The 27,892-nt window shown below is 32.9% G+C and overlaps 4 protein-coding genes across 6 annotated transcripts; 1 reads left to right on the top strand and 3 right to left on the bottom strand.

The window, feature by feature from the left end:
- Positions 1-1,217: 1,217 nt before the first annotated feature.
- Positions 1,218-8,303, bottom strand: LOC112416517 (TMV resistance protein N). 2 transcript variants are annotated; one of them, XR_003007082.2, is made up of 6 exons: positions 7,605-8,303; positions 5,256-6,345; positions 4,866-5,144; positions 3,514-4,539; positions 1,668-3,430; positions 1,218-1,557 (listed from the first exon to the last, which is right to left on the bottom strand). XR_003007082.2 is itself a non-coding variant. In XM_024770552.2 (5 exons), exons 1-5 carry the CDS (start codon positions 8,078-8,080, stop codon positions 1,886-1,888), a joined length of 4,416 nt encoding a protein of 1,471 aa, XP_024626320.1. In that variant the 5' UTR covers positions 8,081-8,303; the 3' UTR covers positions 1,218-1,885. The 2 variants fall into 2 exon arrangements, 1 of the variants encoding a protein (XP_024626320.1); XM_024770552.2 differs by having other exon boundaries at positions 1,218-3,430.
- Positions 8,304-9,441: 1,138 nt separating this feature from the next.
- On the bottom strand, positions 9,442-13,129 carry LOC11420152 (uncharacterized). The gene is made up of 3 exons (XM_003625026.4): positions 12,996-13,129; positions 11,065-11,526; positions 9,442-9,781 (listed from the first exon to the last, which is right to left on the bottom strand). Exons 2-3 carry the CDS (start codon positions 11,506-11,508, stop codon positions 9,623-9,625), a joined length of 603 nt encoding a protein of 200 aa, XP_003625074.1. The 5' UTR covers positions 11,509-11,526; positions 12,996-13,129; the 3' UTR covers positions 9,442-9,622.
- Positions 13,130-13,195: 66 nt separating this feature from the next.
- LOC11408953 (GTP-binding protein BRASSINAZOLE INSENSITIVE PALE GREEN 2, chloroplastic) lies at positions 13,196-18,524 on the top strand. Of its 2 annotated transcripts, XR_003007090.2 has the most exons (4): positions 13,196-14,613; positions 15,006-15,173; positions 15,970-16,098; positions 17,789-17,925. XR_003007090.2 is itself a non-coding variant. In XM_003625025.4 (3 exons), exons 1-3 carry the CDS (start codon positions 13,249-13,251, stop codon positions 18,149-18,151), a joined length of 1,896 nt encoding a protein of 631 aa, XP_003625073.1. In that variant the 5' UTR covers positions 13,197-13,248; the 3' UTR covers positions 18,152-18,524. The 2 variants fall into 2 exon arrangements, 1 of the variants encoding a protein (XP_003625073.1); XM_003625025.4 differs by lacking the exon at positions 15,970-16,098 and having other exon boundaries at positions 13,197-14,613; positions 17,789-18,524.
- Positions 18,525-19,226: 702 nt separating this feature from the next.
- On the bottom strand, positions 19,227-20,812 carry LOC11420151 (protein EARLY RESPONSIVE TO DEHYDRATION 15). Its single transcript, XM_003625024.4, has 3 exons — positions 20,503-20,812; positions 19,691-20,031; positions 19,227-19,579 (listed from the first exon to the last, which is right to left on the bottom strand). The coding sequence occupies exons 2-3, from the start codon at positions 19,992-19,994 to the stop codon at positions 19,536-19,538; spliced, it is 348 nt and encodes a 115-aa protein (XP_003625072.1). The 5' UTR covers positions 19,995-20,031; positions 20,503-20,812; the 3' UTR covers positions 19,227-19,535.
- Positions 20,813-27,892: the final 7,080 nt, after the last annotated feature.

Below are 27,892 nucleotides of genomic sequence, written 5' to 3'. Positions count from 1 at the left end.
GAGGAAGAGGAGAAAGCGCCGTTAATGACAAAGAAGAGAAAGAGCCGTTGGCAATTTTCTGAAAATCCATCAATTTGGTCCTTGGCAATTTTCTGTAAATCAATCAATTTGGTCCCTGCTTGCGTGACATCTGACGTGGTAAGCCTTGTAAGAGGTTAACGTTACACGCCACCTCCGTTAACAGACCAATTTAGTGAAGGGACTGATTTGATTGACATTTTGTAAATTCAAGGACAAAATAGCTATTTCGCAAAATTTAGAGACGAATTTGACCGATTTTTGAAAATTCAAGGACGAATTTGAGGTATTTATGATGTTAGTACTTTTAAAAAATCTTAATTAATTTGTACCTTGTGAGAAAAATTCTAATTTTATGTGGGACGTCTTATTTTAACATCATAAACATAGCTGTGAAAAATCATGAAGAAAAAAAAAAGTTATGTTAATCGGTGCCCTGGGCACAGATTAAGGAAACTAAAAAAAGAAATTTTTAAATTAAAATAAATACTTTTTAGACTTTTAATGAATTAACTGCACAAGTTCCAATATGATAGTACTATATTTGTTTCCTTAATGAGTATCCGGGCGGGCATTGGTTAACATTAAAAAAAAACCTCTATATCACTTTTTTGAACTTTAAATCAAGAGGATAAAAATAGTTCAGTTTTTCTTTATTTCAGTCCCCAATTAATGTTAGAAATTTTTTTTTTAACAAAAACAAATGTTTGAGAAACAAATTGAGGCATGAAAAATGCCTCACGACAAGATTCTCTGTTCAGTAACCGTCTTTTGTGTGACTTGGTTGTTAAATGACCAAAATAGAAAGAATCTCAAGTTATAAAGGTATAATTTGTGTATTATTTTTTATTGGGCTATTTCAATAATTAACCTAAGTTTTATCATAAGAAATTTATCACTTTAGCATATAAGGTGTATCTAAATATTTCATTTTAGAACAACTATATTTGTCCTTGAGGTTAGCTCGATTGATATGGACAATACATAATACATGCAAGGCTTGAGGTTCGAACCCCGACCACCAAAAAAAAAAAACTATATTTAATTCATTGTAAAAAAATGTAAAGGCAGATTTTATCTATTACTTTACGACAAGTGCATCTTCTTTTTTTAGGGATGTTTGGATGAAAAAATTTGAACGGGAGAGGGGGATTATTTTCCTTTTTAAAATTAAGGAAGCTATAAAAAAAATCTATAAATTAATCAAACGTGATTGACATGATATATAATCATCTATCATGTTATTCTTTTAATGTTTAAAAAACTCAAATACATGTCAAAACATAGACTAAACCCTCAATCCATTTTTATTTTTTTTTGAGCAAACCCTCAATCCATTTATAAAAATAAGAAAAAACCTCAATCCAAAATATTCCCTTAACTATATGATTTTTTTTTCTTTTCCAAATTCAATTTCGTAGCGCATTGCAAACAGAAGAGACTGTTAGTTGCACTCTTCTGCGTGATAATTCACCACACCAGCTGCAGATTGGTGTCTGACAATCGTACACCGGCATGTGGTTGCATCAGGAAAGCTTCCTGCATCAAACCTGAATTATGGTGCAGCCACACTCCCATAACATAACATTTGTGATTACCACAATTTTATGTTAACTGATTGGACAAAAGAGACAAAGGATGGGACATACATGTTACTATGATATAAGCATTATTGCATCGGAGCTTTCTCTGTTTCCGTTTGTATTTCTGTTTCTGCATCAGACCATGTTGCATCTTCTCCGTTAAGTTTACCAGGGTCATTGATCTTCACGAGGAACCTTTGTTTTCTCCAAAACAAAAATCACCATCCTTGGAACATTTTTTTGTCAAGCAAGAAGAAAAGAAACATGAAATAAGAAACAAGGAACTACATGCAAGGAAGTTGAACGTGAAGGGCATCAGCCATCAATGCTAGCTGAAGCTGTTGTGGTGGATAAGCATGGAAGCAATAGACCTCATGTTGCTCAGCTCCAATTCTCGATAAAATATCTGCACAAGCATTATCTTCCTTGAGAGAATGATCCAAATTAAGGGACCAATTTCTTTGCATCAGGGAGCGTATGTCAGCCACTAAGCTACCATAGGCATCATGCTCAATATTGGCCTCCTCAATGTGCTTGATAGCTTCCAAGTAATCAGTTTCAACTAATATATTTCTGTAACCGAAATCCCAAGCTGTGATCAAACCTTGACATATGGCATAAAGTTCAGCTTTCATTTTAGTTGTAAAGCCCAGAGAGCCATAGAACCCACCAAGCCAATTCCCATCCACATCACGAAAGAGACCCCCATAACCAGCACTTCTAGGATTGTCCATGCAACAACCATCCACGTTCAACTTAATAAAACGCCTGGTAGGTGAGGTGTGTTCTTGTACTAGAGACTTGATTATAGAATACAACCCATTATCTGTTAGAGAATCTCCCTCGGGGATGGAATTATCTCCACCATCCTTCCAGAGCAGAAAAGTGGTGACAGAAAACTTCAAGCAGTCGGCATCATAGTCTTCGCGGATATTTGGCAACCAGGATCTACGAAGGAACCTATGCATCCAATCATGAAGTGAAATTGAAAAAAACTCATCCTGCATTTGAGGAGGAACCATTTGAACCCAAATTGCACAAGCTCGCCTACAGTCTCTTAAAACATGGATAGTGGTAGCCCCTTCCATGCTGCAGAACCTGCACTTCGCAATAGTAGGCAAGCGTTCACATAGGACGGCCAGCAGGAAAGTCTTGTGACGTCGGGGAACCTTGAGTCGGCTTATCCATCTCCATGATGTAATAAGATAATCAGAAGATGAAGAAGAAGAAGAAGAAGATAAGCAATTGCCTCGTGAAACATATTGTTTGGCAGAAGAAATGCTGCATTCAGACAATTTTGTGCGCATGAGTTGTGCATCCTCCTTACATAATATGCGCCACCCGCATTTCTTTATAACTAACTTACTCTTAAGACTAGAACTGAAAAATATTAACTGAAACTTGTCTTGAACATAAGACCAACGAAATGCAGCAGGAACAGGAATATACAAAACCAATAGGTGAGGATGCTTGGAATTTGGCACTCCAGAAATGAAACCATGCTCCAACAATTTTTGAAATAGCTGGCGCAAAATATGATTGGTAGCAGGAACTTTTGAAATCCAACCAACACGATAGTCCTGGGAAGGTGTAGAAGACACCACATCTTCTATGACAAGGGAAACCAAAAGTCCCCACCATTCACTTCTATCATACCGTTGACGAAGCTGAGCCATGTTTATCGATATTGACACAGTAGAATCAGCCCATATGTAGTTATCTTTTAAATATTGTATGTCCCGGTCAAAATAATTTTGATAGAAAAATGTTGATGGAATTTCGTTTCCAGGACCTACCAATAAAGTTTTGATCTGATTTGCATCTTGCAACTGTTACAGGGAAATCAGAATGTTAAAATGTTAACAGGAAACTGTGTTATAAAAGAAAGAGATGCATGGTTAGTGTATCGTACCTTGTCAAAAGCAAATGATGCCAAGTGACCCCATATCTCTTGTGGATCTGATAAGGGTTTCAATGAACTGCAATCACTTGTATTGACAAAATGTACATTTGGTGGTAGATTAGGCAACGACTGCAGGTTTTGGCAGCTACTCAACACAAGTCTTTCCAGCTTCAAAAGTTTCGATATGCAGCCATCACGAAGATTCACAAAATTATTCCCACTAATATCTAATGTTACCAGTGAAGATAAACAACCAAGATCATCAGGAATTGATTCATCATAGAGATTGCAATAGCTTAAGTCTAGTTTCTTCAATGAGGATAGACCAGAAAAAGAAGGCAAGATTAATTTCTTGGGAGTTGGATGAGTACCAAACCCGAAAATCCTACCCAAAGGGAGGAGTGAGCTCTCTGAGTTTCGTGCTAGTCCTTTGCATCCATGAAATAAAAGTGATATAAGATTTTTCAAATGAACAATAGATGAAGGAACTTCTCTTATAGCAGTGTTACTCACATTAAGACACTCCAGAGCCTCATTTTCATGCAAATTATCAGGAAGCTTGGAAAATTTTGAGCAACCAGATAGATTTAGCCTTTTGAGAGATTTCAATTTAGAAAAGGTATCTGGAAGAGAATAAATATTTTTACAATCCCGTAAAAGCAAACTATTAAGACCTGTCAAGTAACCAATAGTTGGAGGTAGTTCGGCTAAGGGAATCTCATCCAAAGCAAGTGTGGATAGATTTGTCATACTTTCCCCGAAATCAGGAAGCTTTCTAACTGATGTGCAACCTGTTAGAATGAGACGCTTCAAAGAATTCATTTCCAATTTTCCTGGAAGGCTTTTAAGATTTTTGCAATCCTCTAATGTCACATATGAAATCTTTTTAAGAAGTCCAAGAGAAGCATGAACCTCAACTAGGTTTATGCAGCCTTCAAGATCCAACTTTTCAAGATTTGGAATTCCAGTGAAATCTGGAGTTTGATGTAGATATTTGGAGTTTTTCAAATTGATGGTCTTCAAATTTCCCAGAAGCTGAAAATATGAAAATAAATACATTATATGTGTTTGCATGTGTTGAGATCTCTCATTGACTAGAGATATGACTAAAGTAATCCTTATATAAGTCTCGGGCAATCCTTACCTCTTGGGTTAGCTTTTGGGATTGAATAAGGTCTTAAACCGACATTCGAATATTGTATTAGAGTCGACCATATATCTGTTGTGAGGGGTGTAAACCGAAATTCTACATATGTATATGAGTATCTGTATACACACACATGTATGTGTGTGCGCACGCGCGTGTACATATTATCTTTTAAAATTAAATAGGATCTGGAGAATAAATGGAAGAATATTACCTTTGTTCCTTTCCAAAGGTGCTTTATTTTGCTATGACACATATCAAGGTCAACAAGTTCGTCCGATTGATCTCCAATTGGCAATGACTCGAGAGGACATTCCTTCCATACAAGAACTTTTAACCCACTGGGAAGACATTTGAGACCATGTTGAAGTTGCAATTTATTTAATATCATGAGCAGTCTAAGATTACCCATCTTTGCAAAAGCTTCAGGGTTCCAACTCGCTTCAAATGCTTCAGACAGATTTAGAACTACTGCTTGAGTAGATTCAGTTCCCTTTAAAAATAGGACAATGAAAACGACATAAGTGATAATGAGAGTAAGTTATAAATTCAGTACATATTCATTAAGAATCTTACCTTATTCTTCTTCAAAAAAGAATCTTACCTTATTATTTCTCAATACTTGATCAATGTCCTTTAGAGACCACAACCTACTCTGCTTGCCGGCGTCATTAAGAGATTCATGGAGAACAATATTTCTACCCATTTCTTGAAGCAAATCATGCATCCCCAAATGCCACCCATCATAAGTTATTAATGATTTTTCAATAAGAACGTCTATACCAATCAATGGATTAAGACCACAATTTTCCAATATTTGTGTTACATGATCCTTGCGGCTCCCTTTGAAAAAACAAGCAATATCTAGAAATATCGCCTTTTCCATATCCCGCAATCCATCATAACTTATTCTTAATGTCTTGTAAATATCATTTTGCAGGTCCTGCTGCAACATTTTCAAAGCGTCTTCCCATACAGATGCCTTCCTTCCACAGAGGAATGAACCCAACACTTTGAGTGCCAAGGGAATACCTCCAGCACATTGAACCGCCTGTTTTGACAACTCTACGAAACCTTCTTCAGGCTTTCCACTTCTGAAAGCTTTTTGAGAAAAAAGTTGAAGGGATTCATGACTGTTTAAGATTTGAGCATCATAAATTTCACACACACTGAGTGATACTAGGAGATGCTTGTCTCTAGTTGTTATTATTACCCTACTCCCAGGACCAAACCATTGCTTTCCAGCTAAATTCTCTAGTTGGATATCAGAACTTAGATCATCAAGGACAAGGAGAACTTTTTTATTGAATAGAAGATTTCGTATTATCTCTTTTCCTTGGTCCAAACTTTCAATTCTCATGCTGCTTATTTTTAGATGAGAAAGCAATTTTCTTTGTAAACAAAGCAGACCATCTCTTTCACTAGAAAGCTCTCTAACATTCTCAAGAAAGCAACTGACATCAAATTGGTTATGGATTTTCTTGTAGATGTGTTTGGCTAGAGTTGTCTTTCCTATGCCACCCATGCCCCATATCCCCTCAAAGCGAATTTCCTCAGAATCTGTCCTTAAAAGTGAACACATGTTATTTATCCGTGAATCAATTCCAACCAGTTCATCATCATAATGTGAAAATTTAGGTTGTAACTTTTTCCATACATCTGCAACAATTTCTTCAATGAGTTCTGTTTCACGCCTATAAAGAAGAAAATTTGAAATGAGTTAACTAATATTTAACATGAATGATAATTAAGGAACAAAATGTTCATGAGTGAGGACTTATTTTGATTATGGTTTCATTCTATATCTGTATTTTTGGCAATACTTTTATCATAATCCTTGATTAATAAGGTTACTTTAATTCTATTTATTGTTTTTAACAAAAACATTTCGTTAAGGAAATAATATAAACAAAAAATGTTACTACCGCTTCTGGTAACCCACTTGTTGAATTAGAATCATGAAATGAGAAAAATATTGATAATTTCTTAGTTTTAAATTGTGTAATATGACATAAAAAAGTGACAGCACACTGTTTTAAGTGTCAGTGAGAATCCCACATTGAATTAAAAAGTGGATGTCGAGCAATGAGCCAATGAACATTATATAAGTGAGAGGTTTTGGATTAAGATGCGGTGTAGTCACTTATATGATTGCTCAAAGCCAAATGTGATGATCCCTGATCCCTCAAGACCCGACAGTGGTATAAGATCTGATGGTTCAATCATCTCCTTGTATCGAAAGTCTTCGTAACCAAGGTTTTCAAGTTGTGTATCCTTGTGGATGAAAAAACTTCGGTTTGAGGGGAAAACCCTTAATCCTAATTCAATATAATATATCAACTAACCATCTAAATTGTGTCCAAATCCATGATTTTCAAGTGTTTTCAAGTATATAATATTCATTAACCACAATCTGTGTTCAAATATTTATTTCAAAATTGTTGTTTATGACGTTCAGAGTAGTTGTGACCGAATGGTTACTAAATTGTGACACATTGTTATTTTCATTAATCATCTACTAAACGTAATTCACATGTTTTCTTAAAGAGTAATTAACCATGTCGAAATTTGTTTGTCAAAATATAATTTTGCATGTTCGTAAGGTTTAGCTCAATTTGCAATGACATATATTATTATTAGGTTAAACATATTCACCCAAGTTCAAATCTGGAACCTTGTAGTTGTGTGTGTGACCGTTCCTTTTTAATTGTCACTTTTGAATTTTTTACACAATCCAAGACAACAAATATTTTTTACCATACAACAATTCATCTTTTTCCTATAATAATCTTCGTCATTTAATATCTCATTTCATATACTTCTCTCTCTACAATAAATAATAAAGGTAAAACAACATTTTAATGATGTATTGAACTTTAAAAATGGCAGTTAATTAGAAGAAGAAAAAAAATCTGAAAAAGTGACATTTAAAAAGAAACGAGATAAAACTTACCGAGCCTTGGAGCTCCAGCCAGACAAGTCAGCAACCTGAGACAAAGCCTCCCTCCACATCCTCACCTTTTCACTATCATCTCCAAACCTTTCACCATGCTTAACAAAAGCCTCTGCAAAAGAACCTCGCTGGTGCCTCACATCAGTGGGATCCACATCATAAAACACAGGAAAAACAAAACGACCGAAATCTATTCGAGATCGAAGGATGGTAAGTAGCTCATCCAAGCACCATCTCGAAGAAGCATAGTCGGGAGAGAGAATGACGACTGAAGATAGTGATTGCTCGATCGAATTGAGAAGCTCCGGAGCAATAAGTTGACCTCTCTGAAGCTCTGTGTCGTCCTTGAAAACTGTTAAGCCGGTTCTGATAAACGCTGCGTAGAGGTGATCGGTGAATTTGTTTCGAGTTTCTACTCCTCTGAAACTCAAGAACACGTGAAATTTCCATGATGGAGAAGTGTTAGTCACTGCCATAGAAAGGAAGAATCAGATTTCACAACACACTCTCTCTTTTTCTTTACTGCGAATTTATATACACTTTCTATGTTTGTTGGTTTACAATAACTGAATTGGTTCAACTTTCATTTCAACTAAGACTTTACAACTACTATACACATCAACATTTATGAAGCAAATTAGTCTGTGGTTGATCAAGAAATTACGCCCTCCGTTTGTTGCAATAAATAAGAAATCCGATCACATTTATAACCTTTTTTTTTTACTCCCTCCGTTTGTTTTAAATATTGTTCTTAGTTATTAATTACGTGAAAAATATAATTAGATATTAATTGGATAAGGTTATTATAGTAAAAGTATAAATTAATCTATAAATTATTTTTATTTATTTTTAGATAATCAAAAGTATTAATTTTTATTGATTGTTTTGGTGTATGTAAAATGTCAAAAGGTGATAATTAAAAAGAAAATGGATAGATTCCCGTGAGCTTAGCTCAGTTGGTAGGGATATCGCATTTTATATGCAGGGGTCGGGGTTCGAACTCCGGACACTCCACTTCTCCACAATTAAATTGTGTGAGCTCTATCCATTAGGCTACTTGAAAAAAAAGGTAGTAATTCATTAAATAAATGGTATATTTGGAGAAAAAAATTGCATGCCAATTTTAATCCTTGCTAAAATAAAATTTGTTTATTTATCCTTTATATCTAAAAAATTTACAATTTTTTTGCACACATGTTTAGAACAATATAAAAAACTTATTTGATAATTTTTTTTTAACATAATACAAATGAAATATGAATATTTTAAACCAAACCCCAAACTTAAGCTTTGTTTGGGAGTTTAGAGGGGAGGAGAAGGAAGGGCATTGGGGGGGAGATAAATATATGAGAAATTTGATAAATCTTTCATATTTTTTGAAAGTGTTTTTTTTTTAAAGTGTTTTTTTAGATAGTAATAAATTAATGATTATGATTAATATTTTAATTTTAATAATATATTTTGATGTATAGATTAAAAATGTTGATGTCAAACTATGCAGTGATAGTGGGCATGGATCATCCATAGCAAAATCGACAGATGATTTATTCTCCAAAATGAATTAGTACACTTAATAACATTGTTCTTCTAAAAGCTCATCTAATAATATAGAGCTTTGCCATTTTATGTACCAAAATTTCACTACAGAATTTTACAAATTAAGTGAATAGCTTACCATGCACAGAGAAAGGATAATCCAGTAAACCGTTCAAAAGGATAGAAAAGTAACTCTACTTCAATAATTGCATTTCACGCGAGTCTTAATTTTTTTGGGGCAATTTTTAGCATTTTCCAATGGAATAAAATTTTGATTTAGACAAAACACTAACACTGAATCTGATCACAAGAAAACAATATTAAAATCAATTACTAGTCAAGGATCAGATTGCATGTTATATACCTATCATGTATCTATGGAATTTCTTTAGCAGCAGTAGCAGGGTCAGGGGTGCAAATTAGTTTTATCCTAATCAAAAAGAAAAGGCTATTTACACAAATAGTTGGACCAAATGAACCATTCACTCATCAGCAACAGCCAGATTGTACTTTCTTGCCAGAGTAAGAGCAGTTTTGTCTCTGTCACTCATAATGCCATCTATCATCCTAAACTTTTTGTAATGAACTTTTAGAGTTTCAGCCTGCTGGGCTGCCAACTTCTCTTCTTCTTTTAACAGCACCTAAAAAAATGCATGCAAATAAACACACTTAGAATAACTTAACACAGAATCTCTCATAGAATACATCAACAAACATAATTTTAATCAGTGACGGTACATGAGTTAATACAAAGTGTTGTTAAATAATGGCTTTAGCAACAATATAGCAATATAGGGCAGTGCAATTTGAATAAACTGTTATTTTCTGCAATCCGGATTGACAAAAATGCTTTTAATGGTTAACAAGTCAGTTTGGTGTTATTTTGGCACCACAGAGGGGACTAGATGATCTTCCATACAAATTAAAATAAGAGTGTGTGTAATCTACTAGGAATAAACTAGAAGCGATTGCTTTTAGAGTTCAAACATATATACTATGAACTGTTAAAAAATATGAAAAAAGTGAGTTCTTCAACCCAAAGAAGTAAAAGGATGCATTTTGATTTCAGTTTTTGCATCAGTAACATACAACTTTCAGAAAATCTTGGACTTCTCTTATGCGAGCTTGTCTCTATTCTATATTTAGCAATTACGGATGTACTGACCTCTGATTTATTTTGTAGTGCATCAGAAAAATAACTTGCTAAAATTCAAAGTGAATAAAATTTACTTTGAAGACATAGGTCACTTTAGGGGGAGTTTTTTTTTTTTTTTTACTTCAACTCTCCCACAACATACACAATTTAAACACGAGTGTTTCCTTCCAGTAATTTTCTCTCACAGAACAATGTCAGGGTATGGATTATACAGAGCAAACTGGCTTCACATGACACATGGTAGTGGTAAAACAAATCAACCGATGTACCAAACAGTTTCTTGAAAATAAATAAAATAAATTATCACAATCCTGTATACGTGTTAACAAATCAACCAATGATCCAAACAGTTTTTTGAGATCCAACTCCTCGTAGAATTTGACATCCATAGTCTCTGATATTTTTTATATGAAAAGACCATTTTTTTTCCATCTCAACTTTTTGCCTATTTAAAACTTTGCACTTTTCTGTTTTCTGTTATGTCGATTTCACCCTAAGCTCTCTAATGGCCCAAAAGAAATCCACCATCACTTGGTACATCAGCATTTCCACTGGCTTCTCCCACAAACTTACTAGTAAGTTTCATACTTACAAATAAACATACTTAAAGTTACTACTAACTGCTATTCCGTTAAAAATAAAAATGTGGTTGGAAATTCATATGTTCAACATCTACTTCTAGAGGCTTACTCTGCAAATCGAAGAAGTTATTGGAATAGTAATAGCAATAAGAAAGAGAAAAAAATTTATTATTAGCAATGAACTTACTCTGTGCATGAGTGCTATTTCTGCAGAATGTTTACGTGTAAGATTCTTCAGTTCCATCGCCACCTCAAAATCAGGGTCACTTTGCTCCAACCAACAACACTTCATCTTTCTCTTCGGCTTCATTGGCCGATCATCAAACATTTCCATTACAGCAGGACGAGCTCTTACAGGCCGCGGCATCCCTGACATCATGAAAGGATACTGCTTAATCATTGCTATCACTTCCTTGACCTTCTTGGCAGAATCCAATTCCACCAATGCACATTGTGGCATGCTGCTTGGTCCTAGGTAGTTGGGGATAAACTTGACACTTTTCACAGATGCAAACTGGTCGAGCGCAGTTCTAATCACAGATTCCGTAACTTGTGGAGACATGTTGTCAAAGTACACTGTCCTTTGAACTTTCTCTTCAAATGCAGCATAATCTTCAGCTGACGATTCCATGTATCAAGTGAATGAAACCTGAGAATAAAAAATTTCTTATGTTAGGGCTAAAGTGAATGAAACTAAACATTATGTGGCAAGAGTCCAAAAAGGAAATAAACTTAATGTTGCAAGGGATAAGAATGATACGATGGATCAGTGATTGCGTAAGACAATATAGGATTAGAAATACAATTAAAAAGAAAAAATTGAGATAACCCTCATAGTAGAGAAGATGGTAGAATCTCGTCTTAGACGATTTAATGCTTGGACATATATAGAGAAGACCTATAAAAGCACCAGTAGGGAGAATAGACCAGATATACTGTATTCATAGAAATTTAAAGGTAAATGGTCTATCTTGATCCTAATAGATAACAGGATAAAAGAAACACGTTCAGATATTAGAATATTTTCCCTGTTATCCCAGAAACATGCCATTAGCATGCACAAAAGCTTAAGGTCTTAAACATATAATTAGCCAAATTCACCACTCGTAAAAGCCATTTTATAAAGTGTAAAACAATATAATGTCTCTGAAATTCATAACGTCTGAGCTAATGTAGAAATGACTGAATCATACGAAATGCAGAGAAATGAACTTAGTTTGAACAAAATCCCATGTTCATTGCTTAGAGTTCCATAGAAAAATTTATCCATTATAATCTTATTAGTTTTCCAACAAAAGAAAAAGGCACAAAATCCTGTGTTCATTGCTAAGAGTTCCAGAGAAAAATTTATACATGCTTTGTAACAGTAAAAAAACACAGAATCAAAGCTCCAGTTTACATGAAACTTCGAACCAATCACAAGAAACTATAGAACTTTTTAAGAATATATCAACTTCCATCTATGAAGCACCGACACCATTCACGACACTGACACTGACACAGGTTAAAATTTGAAGAACAAAAAATGAATTAATTGAATGTATCCATGTTTCAGTGACCTTCCGAACCCATCAAAAGTGTCGGTGCTATAGTGATTTCTATTCAACAACATTCAAGCTATGGTTCTAAATTGCAATCAACAACAGCAATATAAATTTTTTAGATATCTACTCAACGGCATTGTAACTACAGTCTCATCTGCCACAATTTGCCGCAATATCATGATTCAAAGGGTAACCGTGACCGCAATTTAGACCCATTTGCGAATTTTTGCCGCAAATAGACCACCAACAAGCTGAAGAACTTATACAACATTAACTTAGAAAATCAATCAATAAAAGTATAACTAGGTAAACCATTCATAGAAAATCCAAAATTCAATTTAAGAGACAAAAATCCTAAAATTTCAAAAACCCTAAATTAAAATATACACATATAGAGTTATATGTAAAAGCGTAATTTTCAAAATTTGCAATGCAATGTGCGAAGCTAGAATCCACAATCGCGTCAGTTTAGCGCGGTATGGAGAATGGAGCTCTCCGGCAAGTCGCGGCCGGAAATCGCGGAGGAATCGTATCCGCGAGTGATACAATGAGACGAAAATGGAGAAAGACGAACCTGAACGAGTTTGTTGGATATTCCGGTGAGTTCAGTTCAGTTCAGCGACGGTTACAGTTTCCTTGTGTTTAGAATTTTCTTTGTCCACAATTTTCTAGCAGTTTCCATGGGTTCGGTTCTGAACTTTTATATACCGGTTCAGTTCGGTTCGGTTTAACAGTTTGGTTCAGTTTTTGGTTTTTTTTCCCACCCCTAACCCTGAACCAGTTTATCTCATTCTCTCTGTCTACACTTCGAAGTTCGAAGCAAAGCCATGGCTATCTTGTTCTCTACAATTGCACTTCCCTCCACAAACGTCACTTCCAAACTATCCATCTTAAACAACACTTCACATTCTCACGCACTTCGCCATTTCTCAGGTAATACTACTAAACGCTTTCATAAAGCTTCCTCCTTTATTGCTTTTGCTGTGAAGAACAACCCCACCATAAGAAAAACCACTCCAAGAAGAGATAGTAGAAACCCACTTTTAAGTGAAGGTAGAGATGAAGATGAAGCTCTTGGACCCATTTGCCCTGGTTGTGGAATTTTCATGCAAGATAATGATCCAAATCTCCCTGGTTTTTACCAACAAAAAGAGGTAAAAATTGAAACATTTTCTGAGGAGGATTATGAATTAGATGATGAAGAGGATGATGGTGAAGAAGAGGATAATGGGTCAATTGATGATGAGTCTGATTGGGATTCTGAGGAATTGGAAGCTATGTTACTTGGTGAAGAAAATGATGATAAGGTTGATTTGGATGGGTTTACACATGCAGGTGTTGGGTATGGTAATGTTACTGAGGAGGTTTTGGAGAGGGCTAAGAAGAAGAAGGTTTCAAAGGCTGAGAAGAAGAGAATGGCTAGGGAAGCTGAGAAGGTGAAGGAGGAGGTTACTGTTTGTGCTAGGTGTCATTCCTTGAGAAATTATGGGCAGGTGAAGAATTATATGGCGGAGAATTTGATACCGGATTTTGATTTCGATAGGTTGATTACTACTAGGTTAATGAATCCTGCTGGTAGTGGTAGTTCTACTGTTGTTGTTATGGTTGTGGATTGTGTTGATTTTGATGGTTCTTTCCCGAGAACAGCTGTGAAGTCGTTGTTTAAGGCATTGGAAGGTATGCAGGAGAATACAAAGAAGGGTAAGAAACTGCCAAAGCTTGTTCTTGTGGCTACAAAGGTTGATCTCCTTCCGTCGCAGGTTTCTCCGACGAGGTTGGATAGATGGGTTCGGCACCGTGCAAGTGCTGGAGGAGCGCCTAAATTAAGCGCGGTTTATTTGGTCAGTTCTCGAAAGGATTTAGGTGTGAGGAATGTGTTGTCGTTTGTAAAGGATTTGGCTGGTCCTCGTGGGAATGTTTGGGTTATTGGGGCTCAAAATGCTGGGAAGTCTACTCTGATCAATGCATTTGCGAAGAAAGAAGGAGCCAAAGTTACCAAGCTCACGGAAGCTCCAGTTCCTGGGACGACACTTGGGATCTTGAGGATTGCAGGAATTTTGTCAGCTAAGGCTAAGATGTTTGATACTCCAGGGCTCTTGCATCCATATTTATTGTCGATGAGATTGAATCGGGAGGAACAAAAGATGGTTGAGATACGGAAGGAACTTAAACCTCGTTCATATAGAATTAAGGCAAGTCAATTATTGCTACTGTCATTTTCTTATTTTCTTGCATAGATTATATATGTTTATATGTGTGATTTTTGCATGTCCATTAGTTAATAGCTAACAGAAATGAGAACAGTTCTTATTTAAATTTTGTGTGTGTCTTGGCTATTTAACAATTTGAGAAATTATCTGATTTCTGGAGATTATGAACCATGAATATTTGTATTGTTTTTATGTGTATTAGTATGTATGTGTCTATATATGTTGTCAAATAGATGATATAGCGACGCTATAACATTGTTGTGTGGCAGAATTTGAACAAATCACTATTTTACACAATATGTGATTGACAATATTGATATATATTTCAACAAGGAGATGCTGTTTGAATCTTACATGCTCAATTTAATTTGCAGGCTGGACAAGCCATACATGTTGGTGGCTTGGCAAGACTTGACCTAATTGAAGCCTCTGTTCAAACAATGTATGTCACTGTTTGGGCATCACCAAATGTTTCTCTACACATGGGAAAAATAGAAAATGCTAATGAGATTTGGAATAATCATGTTGGCGTCAGACTGCAGGTAAAGCCTTTTCCTGTTATATATTGTATTACTGAAGAGGTACAATCTGCATTTTTCCATCTTTTGTTCATTCCATTTGATTGATTTGCTGATACTGAATCCCATCTTGAAGAATTCTAGTGTTAATTATAATTTACATAAGCTAATTATGAGCCATATATTCAATTAAGTTTGTTGAGAAGAATAAATTTTCTACAAGAAACAAGTATAAAGATTATTAAATTTTTACTCATTTTATATCTTATATTCTTATTTGTCTTGATCCCTCTATAGTCTTGCATATCTCACTTTAGGTGTGATATAAAGGAAGATTTTGCACAGTTTCTCTATTGGTTATGCTTTAATACATAATCATATTCGAATAATCTAATGATAAGTATATCTTTTGATTTTCTTAAATGGGGTTGAGGGTATTAGGTAGGGCCGTAGTGGTACTTCAATATATATAAGTCTTCAGTACCATATACAATTGTTTCTAGGCAATTTTGTTGCCTCACACACTGAATATATTGGTTATTGGTGTTGGTTTTTTTAAAAAAATATTACATACTTCATTAGGGTTCGCAATTGTTTAAAATGCTTTACGGCAATATGTTTTATTCTTCAGTTTTTTAAGTTTTGTTTAGCAATAACATGCAAGTTGGGATTGGGATTAGTTTATTAGTATAGGAGCTTATACAGGGACGGATGCACATAGTGAGAAATGGGGGCAGCTGACCCCACTTGATTTATTTTAAATGAACTAGTAATGAGTTATTTCAATATTTTGGTGAAAAATAATGAGTAGTTTTGATAGGTTGACCCCACATGAAGTAGACTAAAGTCCCCACAACATGACAATTTTCATTCGCCCAAATGAATATTCCTTCATCTTCGACAGTATGAAAAACTTCATCAGTATGGAAGTGTATACCTCCTTCTCAAGGTGTCTCCCTGTTTCTAAATCTCTCTTCTTTTCTCTTTTTTTTTTTCCTCTTTTATTAGAACCGAGTGATGAGACAAAAATATAAGTTTCTCCCTACATTCCTATTTTTGTCTTGTATTGTGTTTATTGTTATTTGACATTTGCGGTCTCAATTTTTATAAAGTTTTAAATTTTGTGCTTGTATTAGAATCAAATGCACAATAATACTAGGGATATTATTCTGAATGATTGTTTGATCTCTCACACACACACATAATAACATTTACAACACTTTTAAAACTTAAAGACAGTGTGTTGAGCAATTATATAAAAGCATTAAGTTGTCTTCAATTTATAAGTATACAATAGTATAATTATTGTAATCTCTAACTTTTTCAATATACACCGTCATTATTTTATCACTTATGTCTTAATTTATTTTTTATAAGTATTTATAATATGAGAAATGCTATTTCTAGTGAGAGAATGTCAAGCAAATACACCACGACAATAGCGGGCTAGTTGTAATTGGAGGTTTATTTCTTGACTTCTGTTTTTTCCGTAAACACCTCCTTGTATTTTGCCAAACAGCAAATTGTGATTGGTTAGTTTTGATTCGGGATGCTTTCGCTATGTTTTCTTTCACACTATATACCATCGCTCTTATATTATTTGACCCCACTTATTTAAATTTCTGGATCCGTCACTGAGCTTATAGGTATATAAGTGTATAGGTATGCGCGAGTGATTATCTTTAATTGTATGTATTAGTATTAAATTTAGATTTTGTACTAACGTCACAGATGTTTTATTATTTTTCATTGTAGCTTAGTTAGTTTAAGATACCATTTGAAAACAAGTAAAAATTCCTGTTAGTGGCAACTGTTCTGCATCATAGAGATGGAGTAATTGAGTAAACATAAAAGATAGTATGTTGTAACTAAACTATCTCATAGAACCTGTAAAATCAAGATAGGTAACTGTATATTATTGAATGGTAAAGACGAGCTTAAGAGCTCCACAACGTCGGAAAATGCAGAAAAACAGAATGTAAACCAGAGTTTTAGGAACTCCTAAACCAGAGCTAGGCTCCCTAACCAGTGAGAAACCTTTCCTAATTGACTCTAACAGCTTTTCTGAATTATTTTCCCACTCCACCGCCTTCTCTTTTATAACAGAGATTTCTTAAAATCAGGGATTATTCTAACAGACTCTTATTCCCTCTATTCAGCTTGGGGTTATTGGGCTTAGGCCCAAAACCAGTGTCCTATCACTATCTTTCTTTCAGTTACAGCCTATGAAGAAATAAGTTATACACCGTCTTGCTAGTTGTTAGTAATATAAATTATTGATCAGCAGAAGTTGTTTCAGTCTCTATTACGAAATTAGTATGTCTACAGGTCGAGTATGGCTCATATTCACTGGTAAAAGGACGAACGCTCGAGCGTAGCAGAACTCTATAATCAAGACCATAGTATTTAATCACAATTTGTACCTTGTAACCCAAAACATAGCATATTAGAAGAAGAAGAAGAAGAAAGAAAAAAAAAACAGCAGTCATCCAACTGACAAAGACTTAGGCACAATTGGCCGAACTGTGATCAATCATTGGTTTCTTGTGTGTGTTTGTTTATCTATTTACCTTAGAGTCAGGTTTGGTGTTCTAACACAGTTTTCCCTAATTTGTGTTTTTCATTTTTGTTTATTCCAGCCTCCCATCGGTAATGACCGCGCAGCTGAACTAGGTACATGGAAAGAAAGGGAAGTAAAAGTATCTGGATCTAGTTGGGATGTCAACTGCATGGACGTATCAATAGCTGGCTTAGGTTGGTTTTCTTTGGGTATCCAAGGTGAAGCAACCATGAAATTATGGACCAATGATGGAATTGAAATAACTTTGAGAGAACCATTGGTACTTGACCGGGCCCCGTCCCTTGAAAAACCAGGTTTTTGGTTACCAAAGGCTATATCTGAAGTTATTGGCAACCAAACTAAACTTGAAGCTCAAAGAAGGAAAAAACTTGAAGATGAAGATACAGAATACATGGGAGCAAGTATAGAGATATCTGCATGAAAATGAGTTGAATTGGTTTGCCTGTGGTTTTCATTGAGAAAGGATAGTAGTAGATGTAACTGAACAGACTTGTTTTAGAGGCAAAATGTGTTTGCAATTAGAAGTTTTTGCGTTCATTTTTCTCCACCGAGTTGGTGTGAATGTGTTTTCCCTACCAACATATAGAATGAGTAGAGATTAGTACACTCCTTGCTGCTTAGGTGTCACAATCGATGATTGTATGTAGTTTTGAAATGAGTCGTAGGACTTGTATGTCTTTCATGTACAGATATAGTGGTAATTGGTAAGTAACATCTACACTTTATGATTACTCAAACTGGTAACTTTTTTATTGTCGGATTTTTAAGAACAAATTTTGAAGTCCCTTTCTGCACCTGCACTCCATCCCTTGTAAAAACCTTCACTAATATTATGATTATTAAAATTTGCACCTCTATTTTTTATATTTGGACCCTCTTCTCAAGTTTGAATTTCTTTAATATGACTAATAAATACAGTAACTAATAAGATTCTATGACTTGTAAGCACAAAAAAAAAAATTATAACTTCCAGTTCAAAACTCATCTCCTTTTGAGTTCAAATTTATTTGCAGTTTGCACTATCTTTGTATTTCTTTCCTTAACAGAGGGTGAGATCTCTTTGTACCATCACTTTGTGCTAGTGAGAAAGCTTTAAGCTAATACTTTTTGCAAATCTTCACATGTTGTTATAGTAAAATCATCTTAAAACTTATGTAGTCAACCTCTTAAATATGTAAAAACTATTCTTTTCGATACAAACTTGATGTCCCATGACACTAGTTAGCGGCGGTCTTTGCAGTTCGTTACTGAAAAGAACAAAAGCTTAACAGATACTTGTTTTGAGAAAAATACTTTTAAATCTCACCATTTCTGTTTTAAATATTTCTTAAAATGCTATAATATTTATGGGTTTGAATAAGTTTATAATATTTGGTCAATTGATTGCTTCTGGACATGTAGCTGGCATGGTGTTCTCAAACTCCATATGCATTGAGTTCTGTCAAACGAAATTTGAAACAAGGAATGCAATTCATTTTGAAGATAGGTAAGAAAGGTTTATGGGTAAACAAATCTTTTTTTTTTCTTTTTCTTTTTTTTTTTGTCTTTTTTCATTTTGTCATATTACATATAACAGTTCTTGCAACATCAGTACTTGAAATATTTTTACATTTTTTTTCTTCTTTTCCTCTCTATTTTACCATAGATTTTGGTAAGAAGGAATGATTGAAAATTGAAACCTTGCCTATACAAGAAGTTACGGAAAGTTAAAACTGACATGGTACATTGGCTAAATAACCGAAAGCTATGGCAAGGCCGTCGCATTCGGCGTCTATGGTAGATGTGTTCGAAGCTTCCTCTTTAGCTCATCCATTAAATTTCTTTGCTCCTTGCTCCACAAAACTTTCCTCTGAAAAATAACGGTTTGTTCAATGTTGTCAATCGCAGGTTACAGAAAATAACAATTTGTTCAAATTTCATTACACTATCGCGCAACTATTTAACAACTTCAATTATATACCTTGTGCTTCAGAAGACTTGATAAACTCTTCAAGCTGAGCTTCAATCGAAATATCTTCATCCGCATCAAGATCAAACGCATCAGGAAGCAAATCAACGACATCATTACCGTCAAACTCATCTACATCATCATAAAAGCCTTCGTCATCATGTTGCTGGCTAAGCCAGTAATCATGGTACCATTTCAGTGTTGTCACCAGCTGCCACCATTCCGGAGAAAAATCCTCGACATAGCGAAATGCAGCTGGAATGTAAAGTGGTGCATTAGGGTTTAGTGTTGATCTTCCTCCTGAAACTAATGCCATCTTGAATCACCTTCACTCTTATCACTTTTTCCTTAATCTACACCATTAATCAACAATTAACAATGTTAATACAACTCAAAATTTCAATCATAATCATTAAGTATAAACTAACTGCTATATAATTAACATATACATGATCTGCTTCTAATTCAATTAATTTCATAAATATGCAATAAATTTTAAAATAAAATATAAAAACACAAAACTATATAGGAGAAATAAAATCATGATGATTCATGAATTATGATTATTTTTACAATTGGAAGAACAAAATTAGATCACAAATAATAAATTAAAAAGAAAGATCTGAAATAAAAATTCAAAATCAATTCTCTTTTGACTCGTTTGGAGTCAAGATCGGTTAAATTCAAGTAATAAAATATTCAAAAAATGGAAATCGGTGATTACAAAATTTCAGAAACATGAAATTGATCAGTTTCTGATAATCGATCAAGAAAAATTATTCGAATTTCAAGAAATGAGTAATTGAAAGAGAAAAAGGAATTACCAGAGAAATTTGGTTAGCGAGAATGACGAACGCGTTGAAGCGAATCGTTCACGTAAGAATGAATTTATAGAAAGACTGAAAGGAATATCCGAACCTAATGTGGTTCGGGAATGAAATGGGGTCCACCGTCCAGTGTGCGTCTTGGTTCGGTGACGCAACGTGGTGGTGGCTTCGTTATTAAGGTCAATTTCAACTAAACTATGACGCGTATTCTTATTTCTTTTCTTTGACTTTCTTTCTTTGATCTCTCTTTTTATAATATGAATGAATTGTTTAATGTTTTTTAAATTCTCTCACCTTTTCATCATTTTTCTCGTTTGCATTTCTTGTTCTATGGTTCTTAATTCATTTCCCAGTTAATCAACGTTCTCTGCCACACCCCTCCAAAATTTTAGCATTCTTCAACCAAAAATGTGTGTTTTATAAACATTAACTAAATTAAACACGAGGGAGGGATTGTCGCATTGGACATATAAACTAGATGTATACATTGTATTCTTTAATGCAAAATGCTAACGAGTTTTTATGAAAATTTGTGCATTTAATACATTGAATAGAAAATACTAACGAGTTTTTATAAAAATTTGTGTACTCAATACATTAAAAATTAAATAATTTCATTTTTTAAAAGAATTTTTTTGATTTGAGATACTTAAAGAATGCCCTAATGTAAGCAAAATCCTTCTTTAATTAATTGATCCAGAAGAGTGTGAATAGGGACAAGGACAGCTTAGGTTGTGTTTGGTAACAACAAGAAGCTAGCTTATAGCTTGTTGAATTAGGCTGTGTTTGGTAACACAAAAAAGCTAGCTTATAGCTTGTTGGACTAGCTTATAAGCTTGTTTTGATAAAATGAGATGTGTTTGGTAAAAAACTTTTCTCACTAGCTTATAGCATTTTTTAAGAAGCTAATCCAAGTAGCTTTTTAGCTTATAGCTTGTAGCTTTTTATACTTTCTTCCCATTTTAACCTTTTCTTAATTTTATTATAATAAAAAAAACTACCCACTATCTCTTAAACTAACCATGTTTACCATGTATGACTTTTTAAATTTTCTTGTCCACTTTTTTTGTTTTTTTTTTTTACTTTGCTCATAATTCATATAATATATAATTTTATATAGAATTTATAATAGTGAAGCAAGTTTAGTTAAATAAAATTCATAAAAATAAAATAAAATTGTTAAATAAAAAGTTCGATTGAATTCACAAATACATTTATTATTTTGAGATGAAAATAATTTGAAATATATTTAAATATTTAAAAATAAATGTGTTAAGTAATAAAAATTATATATATGATATTAGAAAAAATTAAACAAGCATGTCCTTTTATGTCATTTTATATTTATAGTCACTTCAACAGCTAATTTTACCAAACACTTTTAATTTTAATCAGCTAACTTTTCAACTATAAGCTATCAACTATCAGCCATCAGCTATAAGCTAGCTTTTCAGCTATCAGCTAGCTTATAGCTTTTTTTTACCAAACACACCCTTAGCTTATAAGCTTGTTGTATCAAAATGTGACGTGTTTGCTAACAAACTTTTCTCGTGAGCTTATAACTTTTTTTGAGAAGCTATTTCAAGTATCTTTTGAACTTATAGCTTATAGCTTCTTATAATTTCTTCCAATTTTAACATTGTTAATTTAATTTTATTATTTTTATATAAAAATAAGCCACTCACGTTCCCACATATTGCTTATGCAACCAACCTCACTCTTAGCTTACTAGTTAGTTACGTATAGTTTTCTATACTATGTTGTTCTCTTTTTTTATGACCTTCCTTTTTTTTTTTTTTAGTATAATTTATGACCTTCCTTTTAATTCATATAATATTTAGTTTTAAATAAAATATATGATAAATAAATATTGAAACAAGTCTAGTTAAATAAAACTCATCAAAAAATGAAAATTTATAGAATAAAAAATGTCAATTGAATTTATAAAGCACATTTATTATTGTGAGGATGAAAATATTTTGAAATAAATTTAAAGATTTAAAAAGAAATACATCAAGTAATTAAAATTGTATATATGATTTATAAAAAAATAAAAATAAACAATCATGCTCTTTTACGTCATTTTATATTTATCAGCTCTTCAACAACTAATATTACCAAACACGTTTTATTTTAATAAGTTAATTTTTCAGCTATAAGCTATCGGTCATCAGCTATAAGCTAGTTTTTCAGCTATCGACCAGCTTATCAGCTATCAGCTAGCTTATAGCTTATTTTTACCAAACACACCCTTAATAAATATTTTACTATTTGCGAGGAAGGCCATGTTAAGAAAAGAAAAAAAAAATATTGGAAATAAAGAAAAATTGCGAAAAGCCAAATTTTGGAAAAACAATCTGAGAACGTGAGATGTCTCAATTGGAAAACACACATGCATGTACATTTTGGATCCCACGTCCCACATATAACGTGATGCATGTTCTAAGTTTCATACACATTATTTGAACATTTGCTGTGAGCGAGGTAGTTTGGTGTGAAAAGAGGATGAATGAAATGTCTTGCTGAAGATTTTGGAGTATGATGTGAATATATATATTGTATAGATAGAGATATATATTGAGGCAAACAAAAAGGTTGGAATAAAAATAATGAGTAAATGGTTAATTTCCTCCTTGAAATTGTAGGTTTCGTTAATTATCCTTCTGAAATTAACAAAACTTCAATTACCCCCTGAAATTGTATAACGTTAATCAATTTACCCCCTCCGTCAAATTTTTCTGTTAACTGTTTACGGTTATGATCAAATACTCTCCTCAAATTTTGCACTTATGTGTAAAATGCCCCCTAAACTTAAAAATTTATATTTTTTTTTATGCTTGACTCAAAAGATATTAAAGGCAAACAAATTAACAATTATTGATCATATAAATATGTATGGAATGTATGTTTATGCAGCTATTGGTCATATAAATCTTTATGGAAGGTATGTTACTCTCATGTGTTTTAAATATATACATATATAGAAGACTTTTTTTTACACAAGTTGATAATTATGTTAGAGTATGCAGTCATAAAGTACACAAGTCGTTGATAATTGTGTGCCCATAGGTTAATATCTGCAAAAGGAAGAAGAATCAAGACTTGTTGATAAATATGAAATATGAATGAAAAGGCTACACATGATAAAACCATGATTTATTTGGCATATATTCATTCATTTTCTTATGAATAGAATTTTTATGACAATAGGTACAATATACTACTTGAAGAACTAAATGTATGATTTTTTGTAAGAAAAAAAATCTAAATTTTTAAGTTTAGGGGGCATTTTGCACATAAGTGCAAAATTTCAGGGGGGGTATTTGATCATAACCGTAAACAGTTAACAGAAAAATTCGACGGAGGGGTAAATTGATTAACGTTATGCAATTTTAGGGGATAATTGAAGTTTTGTTAATTTCGATGAGGTAATTGAAGAAACTTACAATTTCGGAGAGAAATTGACTATTTACTCTAAAAATAATATATGACCAAAGTATGGATCAAAATATATATATATATATATATATATATATATATATATATATATATATATCAATAATATTCTACCAACGTTTGGATGACTTATTTTAAGCTTATGTGTATTTGTCTATTAACACAAGTCTTTTCTATTTTTTGCCAAGTAGCTTCACTACTTTTGACAAAAAATTAAGAAAAATAATACCTATATCTATTATGGAACAAAATAAGGAAATGATTTTCTTCTCCTCCTTCTCCAACAAGTCGGCCCTAGTTTTCTTTTTTAAGTTTTCTCTTCTAATTTTTTCATTGAGGGGTGGTTTTGGATCAATTCTTGACTTAAAATCACCCTTCTTCATATTTTTCTCTCTATTTCAATCTAAATAAGTGATTTTCACATAGATCTAGGTTTTTTCTTTTTGATTTCATCATCTAAGTGTGGTGGTTTGTTGTTCGTCGTCTTGTGCGGCGTTTTTTGATTTTCCGTCTTCTTGCGGTGTTCATTTGATTCATATTGAAAGATCGATTATTCAATCAACGATTTGAGCGTCAATGTTGCAGATTCGGAGGCCATGGATATTCCGGTCACTTTAATTTTATCATATATTTTTGTATGCATTATGTTGTTATATGATATTAACTTGGATGTCGTGAGTTTGTTCACAAATTCATCATTTACGTTTTTAGCGGTGTTGAATGGTATATTCTCTTGATTTGAATGAATGAATATCATTTTGTTTTTTTAAAAAAAAAATGATAGTGAAGTTTAACTAAGTCATTAAGGTTTACACTTTAAATTATAAAAGAAATATATTCAAATAGTAATGATTAGGCTAGATGTCATGATCAATTTTTGAATGTGGGATTCTCCGTATAAGATTTTAAATAAATATTTTAATTTCTTCCATCTACAAACTAAAATAAAATTAATAATACTTTGTTTTTTTGGTACAATAATACTTTATTTTTGTCAATCAACAAAGTGCATAACGAGAACCTTAATTTTAGTAAAAGAAAAATACAAAAACGAGAAACTCCAGATCCAAATTTTTTTAATTCGTTCCTTAAAAAAAAATTAATTCGTGAAATTGAGAACTAGGAACTGGCCACTAGGAGCTTTGATTTTCTTTTCAATTTGTTGATTTTCATTAATATTGAAATTGAGAAAATTATTCAATGTATCTAAAATATGAAAAATTGTAGATTATAATGATGTATATTTATGCTTCTAAAATTGAAATGTTACACACACGCACATGTGTTGCCCACACTACTTAAAATTTCAATGAATAGTTTGGTGGCTGAAAATTAATGTATTAAGGTCAATAAGTGGATGTCCAGGGTTCAAATTCTGATCCCTGCATTTTTTTTTTTTTGTGATGTCTAGGATTTGAACCCCAGACATTACATATATTATGCATTGTCCTTACCAACCGAGTTAAGCTCACGATGATCCCGTCTCCTACGTATAATTCAACGTCAACATGTTTGGATAAATAAATAAAATATTTTTATCACAATTTTATAAGCAGCTTATATCATATTATATTTTAACAAGCTTCTATCATCGGCTTATGTTCCTTAAAAAAATAAAAATCATCGGCTTATGTATTAATTATAGGCTAAAATATGGTTTTTGTCCTTGCAAAATATTTTGTAGGGACCTTTTTAAAAATCAAAAGATTTTGCAAGGACTATTTTTCTAATAAATGAGTTCAGTCATCATGTGTCACGTATGCAAATCATCACAAAAGTGGGGTCAGGGACCAAAACCAAAACGAGACATATTTGCAAGGACCAAAAACAAAAAAAAAACTACAGGGACTAAAACCAAAACGAGGCATATTTGTAGGGATTAAAACCATATTTTAGCCTAACTTATACACTAGCAAATTCAAGTGTGTCAATCCACTTGTTTTCTAAATTAATAAATTAACGACAATTTCTTATGAAATAAAGAGATAGAGAAAACTTAGGTACAATTCCTTAGGTGCTTTTCGTATGGTTTTTAACTAAAAATACATATTTTTTGGATATAACAAACTTTGAGAAAATCATGGTATTTTTAGTTAAGAACCATACGAAAAGCACCTAAGCAATTGTACCTAAGTTTTCTCCTAAAGAGATATATGTAGACTTTTTATATTTCATAAAATATCATTTAAAAAAAAAAAAACATTACTTTATAGGAGACATACTAATTTATTTTATAACTTATCCTAAAATATAATCAATATTCACTATTATGATTAATAAAAATTCATAAAATTAAATTTTATTTCGCTAACACTTTAAATATATTAGATTTTGTTATTATAATTATAAACGATAAAAAAACTCAAACTTCTCTCTAAGTTTTCTTTCTTTTTCATTCATCGAAGATGGGTGATTTTTGACCTAGAATCACCCCTCTGCATCTTTATTTTCTCTTTCTTTCGATCTAAATAAGTGATTTCGAAATATATCAAATGTTTTCTTTTGTGTGATTTTGTCGGGTGAGTGCGTTGTTGTGTTATTCGTCGTTTTGTGCGACGTTGTTTGATTTGGCGTCTTTGTTGCGGTATTCGTTTGATTCATATCGAAAGATCAACTTCAGTCGATCAGAGATTCAATCAATGATTTGAACGTCAATGTTGCAGACCCATAAGCATGTGTATTTTAGTGATTTAGATTTTATCATATTATTTTTTGGCATTTTGTCGTTGTATGCTATTAACTTGGGTACTGTGAGTTTGTTCACAGATTTCTCCTTTACGTTTTTAGCGATGTTGATTCTAATGTATTCTCTCAATTTAAATGAATAAATATTGTTTTGTTTTTGTCAAAAAAAATTATAAACGGTAAAAATAAATGTTTTTTCTAAAATACAATTCGTTTAGTTCTTAATTTAAAAATTGGATATACGGAGACAATAAATTTTTTTAGTGTACCATAAATATTGCCACTTTTGTAATCCTTGGTGATTTTTTTTTCCTCAAACTTATCCTATTTTATGCACTTTCTTTTTTCTTGGAAAAACACTAATTTTTGTTTGTGTACTTATCTTTTATACCAATAAAATCTTTTTTATTCTATTTATATTTGTTCATTATAACATGCGCTACCTTGTGCTACTAATATTGATAATTCTTTTATATAAATTAAAATTATAAAGTATTTTTTTTTTCTGTCAAGTAGCTTCGTGGCAAAAAGAAAAAATCTTTTAAGTTGAATAAATTTAATTATAAAGTATTTTTTTTCTATTAAGTTGAATAAATGGGTGTCTGGAGTTCGAAGCTCGGTCACTACATATATTTTGCAATGTTTCCAGCAACTGGATTAAACTCGTGTGAACATACTCTTTCTTTTTAGGCTTATTAGATCCATTGATCCCTTAATTAATTTCCATTTTTCATTTTGATCCCATAAGTAATAAAAAATACCTTTTGGTCCCTTAGTTTTATCTCCGTTTGCCAAAAAAATCTCATCCGTCAAAAAAATTGATTTCCCGTTAGTTTGAGCCACATGGCGTGTCCTATGTGGCTAGTATAAAAGTGGTAAAAAAAAAAGTTGCACCCAGAATTAGGGTTCTTCGAAAAGTTCTCCTCTACCCCAAAATCTCTTCTCTCCTCTTCAAATATCCTCTTCCAAAATCCCTAACCCTTACTTTCTTTTTCATTCTTCATCAACTTCTCCCCCTTTCTGCAATAATCTCACCATTCCTTTGAAAATCGAAAATCTCACCATTTTCTTTGAAAATCGAAAAACATGTCAAAGCAGATGGGCCAATCCTATGGATCTGTTGGTTCGAGTATGAGAAGAAAAGCAGTGACTGAATGTAGGTGTGGTGAAGAAACAGTGATTCGTACTGTTACTGATAACACGAATCCAAACTGTGGGAAAAAATTTTGGGGATGCAAAAATTACA

Source organism: Medicago truncatula, chromosome 7 (genome assembly GCF_003473485.1).
Source record: "Medicago truncatula cultivar Jemalong A17 chromosome 7, MtrunA17r5.0-ANR, whole genome shotgun sequence".
NCBI classification, from domain to species: domain Eukaryota; kingdom Viridiplantae; phylum Streptophyta; class Magnoliopsida; order Fabales; family Fabaceae; genus Medicago; species Medicago truncatula.
Note: the sequence above shows the minus strand (reverse complement) of the source record. Positions and strands in the feature narration are given on the sequence as shown.